Source organism: Eriocheir sinensis, unplaced genomic scaffold (genome assembly GCF_024679095.1).
Source record: "Eriocheir sinensis breed Jianghai 21 unplaced genomic scaffold, ASM2467909v1 Scaffold384, whole genome shotgun sequence".
NCBI classification, from domain to species: domain Eukaryota; kingdom Metazoa; phylum Arthropoda; class Malacostraca; order Decapoda; family Varunidae; genus Eriocheir; species Eriocheir sinensis.
In genome coordinates, this window is record NW_026111703.1 from 25,001 (window position 1) to 39,585 (window position 14,585).

At 38.8% G+C, this 14,585-nt stretch overlaps 1 protein-coding gene across 11 annotated transcripts in view; it reads left to right on the top strand.

Moving 5' to 3' along the window:
• LOC126992010 (uncharacterized) overlaps positions 1-14,585 on the top strand; it is a 120,479-nt gene that overhangs the window by 5,068 nt on the left and 100,826 nt on the right. For 3 of the 11 annotated variants that reach the window (XM_050850685.1, XM_050850689.1, XM_050850688.1), the window contains exons 2-3: positions 8,524-8,615; positions 11,001-11,079. In XM_050850685.1, coding sequence (XP_050706642.1) covers positions 8,538-8,615; positions 11,001-11,079 — 157 coding nt within the window. In that variant the 5' untranslated portion in view covers positions 8,524-8,537. The other 8 variants (XR_007746058.1, XM_050850686.1, XM_050850690.1 and 5 more) reach the window with 8 other exon arrangements.

The window sequence follows — 14,585 nt, forward strand, 5'->3', positions numbered from 1 at the left end:
GGCTAATGTAGAAAGTTTCATGGTGTTAATAGGCTAATGTAGAAATGTTCATTGTGTTAATAGGCTACGATAGATAGTTTGATGGTTTTAATAGGCTACGATAGAAAGATCGATGTTGTTAATAGGCTAATGTAGTGTAATAACATAATTCATTAAAATACTAGAGAATACAACAGAATACATTAAAATACAACATAATACAAGAGAATACAATAAAATACAAGAGAATACAACAGAATACATTAAAATACAACAGAATACAAGAGATTACATTAAAATACAACAGAATACACTAAAATACAACATAATTGAACAGAATATATTAAAATAGAACAGAATACAACAGACTAAAATAAAATACAACAGAATACAACAGAAGACAACATTATACATTAAAATACAACAGAATACAAGAGAATACATTAAAATACAACAGAATACAACAGAACACATTAAAATACAACAGAATACCATAAAATACAGCAGAATACAACAGAATACAATGAAATACAGCAGAATACAATGAATTACAGCGTAAAATAATAAAATACAACAGAATGCAGTGAAATACAGGATAATACAATAAAATACAACAGAATGCAATAAAATAAAAAAGAATACAATGAAATATAACAGAATAGAATGCAATACAACAGAATAGAATAAAATGCAACAGAATACAATGAAATCCAACAACATACCATGAAATACTAATAAATACAACAGAATACAATGATTGAAAGGTTGATGGTGTTAATAGGCTATGCTAGAAAGGCTCATGTTGTTAATATGCTAATGTAGGAAGGTTGATGTTGTTAATAGGCTAATGTAGAAAGTTTCATGGTGTTAATAGGCTAATGTAGAAAGGTTCATTGTGTTAATAGGCTACGATAGATAGTTTGATGGTTTTAATAGGCTACGATAGAAAGATCGATGTTGTTAATAGGCTAATGTAGTGTAATAACATAATACATTAAAATACAAGAGAATACAACAGAATACATTAAAATACAACATAATACAAGAGAATACAATAAAATACAAGAGAATACAACAGAATGCAACAGAATACATTAAAATACAACAGAATACAAGAGATTACATTAAAATACAACAGAATACACTAAAATACAACATAATTGAACAAAATATATTAAAACAGAACAGAATACAACAGACTACAATAAAATACAACAGAATACAACAGAAGACAACATAATACATTAAAATACAATGGAATTCAACATAATACAAGAGAATACATTAAAATACAACAGAATACAACAGAACACATTAAAATACAACAGAATACCATAAAATACAGCAGAATACAACAGAATACAATGAAATACAGCAGAATACAATGAAATACAACGTAAAACAATAAAATACAACAGAATGCAGTGAAATACAGGATAATACAATAAAATACAACAGAATACAATAAAATAAAAAAGAATACAATGAAATATAACAGAATAGAATGCAATACAACAGAATAGAATAAAATGCAACAGAATACAATGAAATCCAACAAAATACAATGAAATACTAATAAATACAACAAAATACAACAGAATACAATGATTCAAAGGTTGATGGTGTTAATAGGCTATGCTAGAAAGGCTCATGTTGTAAATATGCTAATGTAGAAAGGTTGATGTTGTTAATAGGCTAAAGTAGAAAGTTTCATGGTGTTAATAGGCTAATGTAGAAAGGTTCATTGTGTTAATAGGCTACGATAGATAGTTTGATGGTTTTAATAGGCTACGATAGAAAGATCGATGTTGTTAATAGGCTAATGTAGTGTAATAACATGATACATTAAAATACAAGAGAATACATTAAAATACAACAGAATGCAACAGAATACATTAAAATACAACCGAATACAATAAAATACAACAGAATACAACAGAATACAAAAGAATACATGAGAATACATTAAAATACAACCGAATAAAACCGAACACAACAGAATACAACAGAATAAATTAAAATACAACAGAATACATTAAAATACAACAGAATACAAGAGAATACATTAAAATACAACCGAATACAATAAAATACAGCAGAATACAACAGAATACAACAAGAAAATACATTAAAATACAACAGAATACAACAGAATACAATAAAATAAAACAGAATGCAACAGAATACATTTAAATACAACAGAATACATTAAAATACAACAGAATATATTAAAATACAATAGAATACAACAGAATACAGTAAAATACAATAAAATACAACAGAATACATTAAAATACATCAGAAAACAACAGAATACATTAAAATACAACAGAATACAAGAGAATACAATAAAATACTAGAGAAAACAACAGAATACATCAGAATCCATTAAAATACAACATAATACAAGAGAATACAATAAAATACAAGAGAATACAGCAGAATACAACAGAATATATTAAAATACAACAGAATACAACATAATACAATAAAATACAAGAGAATACAACAGAAGACAACATAATACATTAAAATGCAACATAATACAACAGAATACAAGAGAATACATTAAAATCCAACAGAATACAACAGAATACATTACAATACAACAGAATACCCAAAAATACTAAAGAATAGAACAGAATACAATGAAATACAGCAGAATACAATGAAATACAACGTAAAACAATAAAATACAACAGAGTGCAGTGAAATACAGGAGAATACAATAAATTACAACAGAATACAATAAAATATAATAGAATACAATGATATATAACAGAATAGAATGCAATACAACAGAATATAATAAAATGCAACAGAATACAACGAAATCCAACAAAATATAATGAAATACTAATAAATACATCAAAATACAACAGAATACAATGATTGAAAGGTTAATGGTGTTAATAGGCTATGCTAGAAAGGCTCATGTAGGCTAATGTAGAAAGGTTGATGTTGTTAATAGGCTAATGTAGAAAGTTTCATGGTGTTAATAGGCTACGATAGAAAGGTTCATTGTGTTAATTGGCTACGATAGATAGTTTGATGGTTTTAATAGGCTACGATAGAAAGGTTGATGTTGTTAATAGGCTACTGTAAGGTAATAACATAATACATTAAAATACAACAGAATACAATAAAATAATATAGAATACATTAAAATATAACAGAATACAACAGAATACATTAAAATACAACAGAATATAATAAAATACAACAGAATGCACCAGAATACAACAGAATAAATCAGAATACATTAAAATACAACCGAATACAAACGAATGCAACAGAATACAACAGAATACATTAAAATACAACAGAATGCAACAGAATAAATTAAAATGCAACAGAATACAACAGAATACATTAAAATACAACAGAATAAAATAAAATATAAGAGAATACAACAGTACAACAAGAGAATACATTAAAATACAAGAGAATACAATAAAATAAAACAGAATACAACAGAATACATTAAAATACAACAGAATACAACAAAATACAACAAGAGAATACATTAAAATATAATAGAATACTACAGAATATAGTAAAATACAACAGAATACAACAGAATACACTATAATACAACAGAAAACAACAGAATACATTAAAATACAACAGAATACAAGAGAATACAATAAAATACAACAGAAAACAACAGAAGACAACATAATACATTAAAATATAACAAAATACAACACAAATTTTTTTTTTTTTTTTTTTACGTTGTTGCCTATTGCGCCGGTAGGCATCTTCCCGGTGGGGCCTGATGGTCGGCCCAAGGCGTTTTCCAGGTGGGGCCTGATGGTCGGCCCAGCCCGTTCTGGCGCAGGCGAGTGTTTATAGTGGCGCCATCTTGCATTGGCGCATGGCTCTGCCCCGGAACTCGTTCATGATTCGCTTGGACGGCTTCCTCTAGAGTCCGGTTTGATGGGTGGGCTTAGACAGCATGTGTGGTTTTAGTTTAGCCACTGACTGGTGAGACTGAAAAATCCGGTGGGGATTCGAACCCGGTCCATGTCATCACGCGGTGAATGTGGGTCCAGTACGCTACCACCTACGCAACCGCTTACAAGAGAATACAACTGAATACAACAGAATACATTAAAATACAACAGATTACATTAATATATAACATAATACACTAAAATACAACATAATTCAACAGAATACATTAAAATACAACAGAATACAACAGAATATAATAAAATACAACAGAAGACAACATAATACATTAAAATATAACAGAATACAACAGAATACAATAGAATACATTAAAATACAACAGAATACAACAGAATACAATAAAATACAACAGAATAATACAGAAGACAACATAATACATGAAAATACAACAGAATACAATAGAAGACAACAGAATAAATTAAAATACAAGAGAATGCAACAGAATACATTAAAATACAACAGAATACCATAAATACAACAGAATACAACAGAATACAATGAAATACAACAGAATACAATGAAATACAACGTAAAACAATAAAATACAACAGAATGCAGTGAAATACAGGAGAATACAATAAAATACAACAGAATACAACAGAATACAATAAAATACAATGAAATATAACAGAATAGAATGAAATACAGCAGAATACAATAGAATGCGACAGAATACAGTGAAAGCCAATGAAATACTAATAAATACAACAAAATACAACAGAATACAATGATTGAAAGGTTGATGGTGTTAATATGCTATGCTAGAAAGGCTCATGTTGTTAATAGGCAAATGTAGAAAGGTTGATGTTGTTAATAGGCTAATATAGAAATTTACATGGTCTTAACAGACTACGATAGAAGGGTTCATTGTGTTAATAGGCTACGATAGATAGTTTGATGGTGTTAATAGGCTAATGTAGGGTAATACATGAAAATAAAACAGAATACAACAAAATACATTAAAATACAACAGAATACAACGAACAAATACAAATGAATACAGTAAAATACAACAGAGGACAACATAATACATTAAAATTCAACAGAATACATTAAAATACAACAGAAAAAGACAGAATACAACAGAATACAATAGAATACAACAGAATACAACAAAATACAACAAAATACAATGAAATACAACAAAATACAATGAAATACAATGAAATACAACAAAATACAACAAAATACAATGAAATACAATGAAATACAACGAAATACAATGAAATACAACAAAATACAATGAAATACAACAAAATACAATGAAATACAATGAAATACAACAAAATACAAATAAACATAATGAAATACAATGAAATACAACGAAATACAATAAAATACAATAAAATAAAACAAAATACAAAAAAATACAATGAAATACAATGAAATATAATGAAATACAACAAAATACAATGAAATACAAGAAAATACAATGAAATACAACAAAATACAAACAAAATACAATGAAATACAACAAAACAAAATGAAATACAACAAAATATAATGAAATACAACAAAATACAATGAAATACAATGAAATACAACAAAATACAATGAAATACAACAAAATAGAAATAACTACAATGGAATACAACAAAATATAATGAATTACATTGAAATACAACAAAATACAATGAAATACAACAAAATACAATGGAATACAATAAAATACAATGAATTACAATGAAATACAACAGAATACAAGAAAATACAATGTAATACAATGAAATATATTGAAATACTATGAAACACAATGAAATACAACAAAATACAATGAAATAGAACATAATACAACAAAATACAACGAAATAGAACAAAATACAAAAAAATACAATGAAATACATGAAACTACAATGAAATACAATGAAATACAACAAACTACAATGAAATACAACAAAATGCAATGAAATACAACAAAATACAATGAAATACAATGAAATGCAAGAAAATACAATGAAATACAACAAAATACAACACAATACAATGAAACACAATGAAATACAACAAAATAGACCAAAATACAATGAAATACAATGAAATACAACGAAATACAATTAAATACAACAAAATACAATTAAATACAGCAAAATACAACAAAATGAAATGAAATACAATGAAATGCAACATAATACAATGAAATACAACAAAATACAATGAAATACAATTAAATACTACAAAATACAATGAAATACAACAAAATACAACAAAATACAATGAAATACAACAAAATACAATAAATTACTAGAAAATACAATGAAATACAATGAAATACAACGAAATACAATGAAATACAACAAAATACAATGAAATACAACAAAATACAATAAAATAAAACAAAATACAACAAAATATAATGAAAGACAATGAAATACAACAAAATACAATGAAATACAACAAAATACAATGAAATACAACAAAATACAAAAAAAAGTCACCGTTTACATGAAAATAATATAAATATACCTGATTTTCATATTTTTGGGTGGGGGGAATTTCACACGAGATTTCCGGGGCGATATCTCCCTTAATATTGAGTGCAGCGTTATGCCGAGGCCAGAAATGGATTCCTCGTCTTATTTTACCCAAGATGAGTCGCCGTTTGCATGAAAATAGCTTCAAATAACATAAATATAGTTGATTTTCTTGTTTTTTTTGAGAATTTCACGCTAGCTTTCCGTGCCGATATTTCCCTTAATATTTAGTGTAGCGTTATGCCGAGGTCAGAAATGGATTCCTCGTCTCGTTTCCTTCCCGTTCAGTCGCTTTTTGCACGACATGGCCGCTTTTTATTTTATTTTTTTATTTTTCTAGGGACCCAAAGTATAACACTTTCACCTCAAGTACGAGAGTCCAGTGCGGGACACCTGGCGATGTCTGAGCCCCACACTGCTTTTATCACCCAAATAACCGCCTTCACATATGATTATTGTTTAAAGGGTTAATTATTGGGGCTTCTTGGCATCAGGTATGGGTCAGAAGCCGGTAAATGCGCGGCTTTGAGTACGATAATCTAGCATCGGTGCGCGGTAAAAAATCATAACACAGCTGATCGTCCACGCAGTTCCTCCTTCACGACGTAATTTGAGAGGTATTTGCAGTGTTTTTGGCGGTAAGACAGTGTATTTTTACGTTCATGGTACAGAGGAAGGGTCAAACTACCACCAGGGTCATTGAATACCCCTGAAAATGCTTACAACGCCTACGGAAGCCTTGTCAAATACGTGTTTATAGGTGACGAGTTTTGACCCCGCGCCGTATCAGCTGTTCTTAAGAGGTCATAAAGGAGATGAATCGTGTTCCCGTGAGTGACTTTTAACGTTCATGGTACAGAGGAAGGGTCAAGCTACCACCAGGGTCATTATCTACCTCTGGAAATGTCCCCCACAACGCCTACGAAAGCCTTGTCAAATATGTGACTCATTGACCTCAAGCATCAACCGCCCCCAAAATCATGTTACCGTTGATGAGGTTTCAGGCCCTGCTGCTGCTCTGCTTCTAAAAGGTGAAAAAAAAAGAGATTAATCGCTTTCCCGTGAGTGTTTTCTCACCTTCATAGTACAGAGTTACGTCATGTGACGGACGAGTGTGTGACGTGGCAGCAGCAGTGTTTAAATGTGTTACGTGATCCCAGAGAGTGTTACACGTTGTGACATTAGTAGTATTCTGTTACCTGGATACATGATAGGGCTGTTACTGGCTGTGTTACGTCACTGTGTTAAGGTGACGGGCTGTGACGTGGGCTCTCAGGTGTTATGCAGTGTTAACAGTGCCACCGACAGTTCCAAGTTCAGCAGGTGTTACGTGATGCAAGACAGATTAGTTACCCAGTGTTACAGTGTCTTGTTAACCACCTACCTGGTGTGACCCCCCTCCTGTGATGTGGGCTCAGCCAGGGTGTTTAATATGCAGTGCCACAGACAGTGTTATGTTACCAGGCAGTGTTCACAGTGGCATAGATTCGTGTGGTGCCAGAATCAGTGTGATGCCAGCCATTCGTGCCGTGACGGCAAATGTATAGAATAACACCCATGTGACCCTAGGACCCTGTACAGAGGCTTCGGGAATATTCGCACCGCTGTGATGTAGTACTCTTGTTAATTAAAGTTAATCTCACGTCAAGGCTGACCTGACCAGGGCTACAGCAGGTCACACAGGGCTGTCACCTACCAAAACAACCCTCGCTTATCATCACCACAAGCTCTTTAGTGGGTGTGCGTTTAGGGCGGGGTGTGGTGGTAATTACAACATTTCTAGCACATCCAGCCTGGTTTTGACAAGCCAGCAGACGTGTTTAGGTTACAAGGGGGGTACTTTTCCACGCAGGCTCTTCCCTTTCTTCACCCCGGAGCTCGCAGTCTCTCTCTCTCTCATGTACCTTTAAGGAAGAAAGGGCCATGGAAATTTTACAGTAAAGAGAGAAATAAGAGGAAATTACTACCCTTAACTTACACTACTGGTAACCTAAGCTGTGGGGGAAAATGACTTCATTACATAAGAACATAGAAATACTTATTCCTGCTTTGGTCAGTATATGATGCTCTTTATTATGGGGATGCTGCTATTTTACAGAAACCGTGCGCTGAATGGATGACTTTTTAATGCTGGAGGTCCACTCCCTGACGCCCCGCCCAGCACGTCACGACCTGCCCCAGCATCAGTTGGTAAATAATGCGTAGTACTATTAATGGTTATCCAGCACACAGCTAGGTGGGCAATATTGTTGTCATATATATTACCCATGAGCTGGTTCTGTTTAAAGCAAGAATTATTACCTCATAAAACCTAACGTGTGCCGCTGATGCAATACATTGTCCGAGGTGTGATCGGATCGCTAGGAAGTTTAGTGTTATTTAATTCTAACCTAACCTAATGAACAAGACCTAACATGACACCTGACTGACCTGTGTCTCTGCCAGAATACAATGGCTGTTATAAAACTTTTCACATTTTTTTCAGAAGTTTTCAATATTCTGTAAGCTGTTAGTTAGTATTAAGATACTAACATAATGTATTAAACCTCCTGTGAAACGTCGCTGATATGTATATTGTATACCACCGTCAGGGTAAGTGTCAGGGAGGGATTTTTAAGTGTCTTCCACCAAATTGTCTGAGGTGGTGGGCACTTTTTTCCTTATATATATGATGAGTGTATTTACTCATGAGAATATTGTTTACATGAGTTAGTTTACTTTTTACAACTCTTAAGCTGAATTACAATTATTAGATTTAAAACCTCAATTCCACCAACAGTTATAAATACTGTTAATCTTATAGCTCAGTTCAAATTACAGCTACTCTTCCTCGCACTCGGTCTCCTCGCTTTGCGCGGTGCCAGCCGCACGAGCAGCCTCCCGCCCCGGGCCTCCACCACCTGTGGCTTCGCGACGGGCGGCCTCGTGAGCACAACACATGGCCCTCAGGGCGTCGACACTGCCGATTGAGTCACACGCCTGGTACACTTGTTGCCTCAGTGTCACGTCACGGAGGACTCCCATTAACTTTCTAAGCGACAAGTACTCCAACAAATCTGTGCTACGCTGTTGGCACTTAAAGGCACAGTCTGTCGCTTTCTGTGTGCACTTGGTTATGTACTCACTGACACACTCCTGCTCCTGCCTCACTCCAAAGAACTCTGCCCACTGCACTGCCTGTGTATATGGCCAAAGGACGAGCTTGCCGATGGCGTCCAAGGCCGTGGGTGGAGTCAGGGTGCTCCACCGGTCCATAGTGAAGCGTGCGTCCAGGGTCCACTGCAGGGCAGGGACGCATTGGAGCCTGATGTGTTGCACTGCCTCCTGTGGCAGCCACCTGCACAGAAGCAGCCAGCACTCCATGGACCTCCTCCGTGACTTAAAGGCGGCTGGCGACATCTCCAGCTCGCACTTCTCTGGAGCGGAGGCTGGTGACGGCCGGGGAGGAGTGGTCAGTTAGTAGGTCCAGACTTCCGTTCACTGTGCCATGTAAGATGTCTGGCTAAGGAAATGCAGGGCGTGTGTGCTCCCGTTTACTGAGTGAGTCAATAACTGACAGAGGTTCGCCTTGCGGGTGCGGGCGCAGGCAGAAAACATCTCGTACATCCAACAGGAACCCCCTTATATGGGCGGTTGCCTACGTCACTATACGTCGTTACTACGTCATAACCGTTGACTTTACACATAAGGCACTGAGGGTGCACTCTATGATATGGTCACATCCTCATAAGTACATAAGAGTGAATATTCCTGAGTATTCTACATGGCTTGGGTTTACATGATTCTCGTCCTTTAGCGTGGTGCTGTCGTTGGGTGAAGTGGGTGGTTTCCGGCAGAGCTATGTGGTGGCCTGAGACGCCCCTTTTTACTTCCTGTGTGTTTCCATAATGGTTTGTTCTTCACACTGTCGCCTCGCTGTGCTGTGTTCTTCAAATTGTTCTTGTTATTAGATGAATTCTACCGTTCATCATCGCTTTCTTCTTCTTTGTTTATTTGTGGTGCTCGTACTGGGTCAGGAGGTGTTACTGCATCTGTGTTGGTAGATGTAGTGCCCTGCGGGGCACCACAAGTGCCTGCCTGCCTTTCACAGCCTTCCTCTTCTTGTGTGTGTGTGTGTGTGTGTGTGTGTGTGTGTGTTGTGTTGACTCTTATTTTCTTTTATTTTTTCTTCCTAACTGTTTTCCTGTCAACAGAGTGTCCAGAGGAAGGAAAGAAGAGAGAAAGGAAGGAAGTGAGTGGACAGCTTTTGGTGGCTTTTTCTTTGGTCAGGTCAGGTCAGGTCAGGGGCCGGGACATGCAGCTTTTTTTCCTTGTCGTCAGAAGAGTGTTCTGGCCACACCTGTCAGTGTTAGATTGGAATTATAAGAACCAGAAATTTGTAAGAAAAGTTTTTGAGGAAACAGTTTTGTTGTTTGGAAGAAGAATGTGATGGCTCTGTGAACCAGTCCTCCACCTCCTCCTCCTCCTGAGGTGGCTTATAGCAGCACGTGTAGTGTGCCGGGCTGCACTGTGTTGTCAGTCTGGGCAGCAGCAGTGTTCTGGGCTCATCCACTCATTGTAATGTTGGTTTTTCAGAGCGGTGGCACTGCCCGGCACTTCCTCAAGAAGGCTCTCCTGCCCCTGACTGGCTGGTGTGACAGTCTGCTGCTTCTTGGTGAGTGTAAGATGTCCGGCTAAGGAAACGCAGGGCGTGTGTGCTCCCGTGTGGGAAGTGAGCTATTTCCAGCCAGCTGGCAAGCCTGTCGGCGTAGGCCATGTACATGTGTCCTTCGTGCTGGAACATGTCGGCCACCGTCTGCTGGAACGGGTACTCAGGGGGCGGCGTCATCGCCAGTGTTTCTGCGGGCTGCGATGGGGCGCGTGTTTCGCATTCTGTGCATGCGGAGCGGTGGTGCCGCAGGTCCCCCTCAATCCCCGGCCAGTATACACACTGCCTCGCCCTCCGCAGCATGGAACCGAGGCCCTGGTGGCTGGCGTGTAGGTTTGCTGCTACCTGCTGTCGGAGAGCTTCGGGGATGACGAGGCGCACGTACCCTGGTCAAACATGTATGTCACTACGTCGTGCATCACTGCCAGCCTGTCCTCACCCCATAGAAGGGACGCAGGATGCCACTTCTTGTGCTTTATGCTGGTGCCAGTCACCCACCATGACCTTGGCGACTAACATCTGGTACGTCGGGTCGTCGGCGGCCTTCCGCTTGACCTCCTCTTCGTCCACCACGCGTCCCTCCCGATCGGTGCAGGCTACGACTGCGGCGGCGACTGCCCCGATGATATCCTCGTCCGAGTCGAGGTCCGCTGTTGTCGGGGGTGCCCTGAGAGCTGGGTAGCGGGACAGAAAGTCGGCGGCGGTGTTGCTCTTCCCAGGGAGGTATTTGATTTGGAATCGGAACTGTAGTGTTCGTTCCTTGAGCCTGAAGAGCCTGGGGTTGACAACGCTCGTCAGAGCTGTCTCCTAGGAGCTTCACAAGGGGGCGGTGGTCGGTCACGATGGTGAGGTTTGGGCATCCCAGCAGGAAAAAACTAGAATTTTTGAGGTACCACGCCACCGCAAGAGCCTCCTTCCACAGCTGCGTATCCAGCCTCGGCGGTGGTGAGGTGCCGGCTGCCGCACAGGGCCAGGTGCCACCCGCCCTTACAGCAGTATGGGGCGGAGGCCGATGCACAACTGCAGTACTGCTGGAGGATGACGAATCCGATGCCCTCTCGGCTCCAGTCGGTGATGGCAGCGGGGCGGGTTTTATCGTAATACGTCAGACCGTCCAGCTGGCATATAGTGTCCTGGGCTTGGCGGAATTTCTACTGAAGCTGGTCGTCCCAGTACACGTGTCTTCCGGTTGGTTTCTTCAGTAACTCCCGGAAGGCGTTCATGATCGGCGCGGTGGCGAGGAAGGGGGCGAGCTGGTTTACGAAGCCATACCACGATCTGATGTCCGTGATGGATGGCTTGCCCGGCATGTGGTAGCCCCTGACGTGGAAGACTGACGTGGGCGTACGGGCGTGATCTTAAGTGTCTTCCTTTGTGAGAAAATAAGGATATATATTTTTCATGGCGGGCTTGGGGCAGATACTTAGCCCGTAACATAGTTTTCGTTTTCACGGCTAAAATAGATCTTTCCTGCACTAGTCTCATGTACCCACGTGTGCACGGGCGTGGAAGGCTAATGGGAGTAGGTGGAATTCGTAATTAGGTCATGTTCGATGTCGAATTATGGGTAAATGGGGTCAGTAAATTGCGTGGTGATAATTAAAGGGGGCGGGGGCTAACGGTAATGGAGGGGGGGCTAATGGGTGTAGGTGAAACTCGAAAATGGATCATGTGAGGTGTCAAATACTGGAATAATGGGGTCAGTAAATTGCGTGGTGATAATGAGAGGGGCGGGGGATAATGGTAATGGAGGGGGGGCTAATGGGTGTAGGTGAAACTCGAAAATGGATCATGTGAGGTGTCAAATACTGGGTTAATGGGGTCAGTAAATTGCGTGGTGATAATGAGAGGGGGCGGGGGTTGATGGTAATGGGGGGGGGGGGGGCTAATGGGAGTAGGTGGATTTCGTAATTAGGTGATGTTCGGTGTCGAATAATGGGTAAATGGGGTCAATAAATTGCGTGGTGATAATTAAAGGGCGGGGTTAATGGTAATTGGGGGGGGCTAATGGAGTAGATGAAACTTGGAAATAGGTCATGTGAGGTGTCAAATACTGGGTAAATGGGGTCAGTAAATTGCGTGGTGATAATCAGAGGGGGCGGGGGTGAATGGTAATGGGGGGGGGGGGGGTGCCATTGGGTGTAGGTGGAATTCGTAATTTGTTCATGTTCGGTGTCGAATAATGGGTAAATGGGGTCAGTAAATTGCGTGGTGATAATTAAAGGGGGCGGGGGTTAATGGTAATGGGGGGGGGTCATTGGGAGTAGGTGGAATTCGTAATTTGGTCATGTTTGGTGTCGAATTATGGGTAAATGGGGTCAGTAAATTGCGTGGTGATAATTAAAGGGGGTGGGGGCTAACGTTAATGGAGGGGGGCTAATGGAGTACGTGAAACTCGAAAATGGGTCATGTGAGGTGTCAAATACTGGGTTAATGGGGTCAGTAAATTGCATGGTGATAATCAGAGGGGGCAGGGGCTGATAGTAATGGAGGGGGCTAATGGGAGTAGGTGGAATTCGCAATTTGGTCATGTTCGGTGTCGAATAATGGGTAGATGGGGACAGTAAATTGCGTGGTGATAATTAAAGGGCGGGGTTAATGGTAATGGGAGGGCTAATGGGAGTATGTGGAATTCATAATTAGGTCATGTTCGGTGTCGAGTAATGGGTAAATGGGGTCAGTAAATTGCGTGGTGATAATTACAGGGTGCGTTGTTTTATGGTATTGGTGGGGGGCCCAATGGGTGCAAGTGAAACTCGAAAATAGGTCATGTTCGGTGTCGAATGATGGGTAAATGGGGTCAGTAAATTGCGTGGTGATAATTACAAAAGGCGGGGTTAATGGTAATGGGGGGCCATTGGGAGTAGGTGGAATTCGTAATTAGGTCATGTTCGGTGACGAATAAGGGTAAATAGGGTCAGTAAATTGCGTGCTGATAATTAAAAGGGGCGGGGGTTAACGGTAATGGGGGGGGGCTAATGGGAGTAGGTGTAATTCGTAATTACCACGGCCTGATCATGTGCTAGACTCATGATATGTATTCACCAAGGCCTGATCATGTACTAGACTCGTGATATGGATTCACCATGGCCCGATCATGTGCTAGACTCGTGGTATGAGTTCACCATGGCCTGATCATGTGCTGGACTCGTGATGTGTTCACCACGGCCTGATCATGTGCTAGACTCGTGATATGGATTCACCATGACCCGATCATGTGCTAGACTCGTGGTATAAGTTCACCACGGCCAGATCATGTGCTGGACTCTTTTATTCTGTTGTATTCTGTTGTATTCTGTTGTATTCTCTTTTATTCTGTTGTATTCTGTTGTATTCTCTTTTATTCTGTTGTATTCTGTTGTATTCTCTTTTATTCTGTTGTATTCTGTTGTATTCTCTTTTATTCTGTTGTATTCTGTTGTATTCTCTTTTATTCTGTTGTATTCTGTTGTATTCTCTTTTATTCTGTTGTATTCTGTTGTATTATCTTTTATTCTGTTGTATTCTGTTGT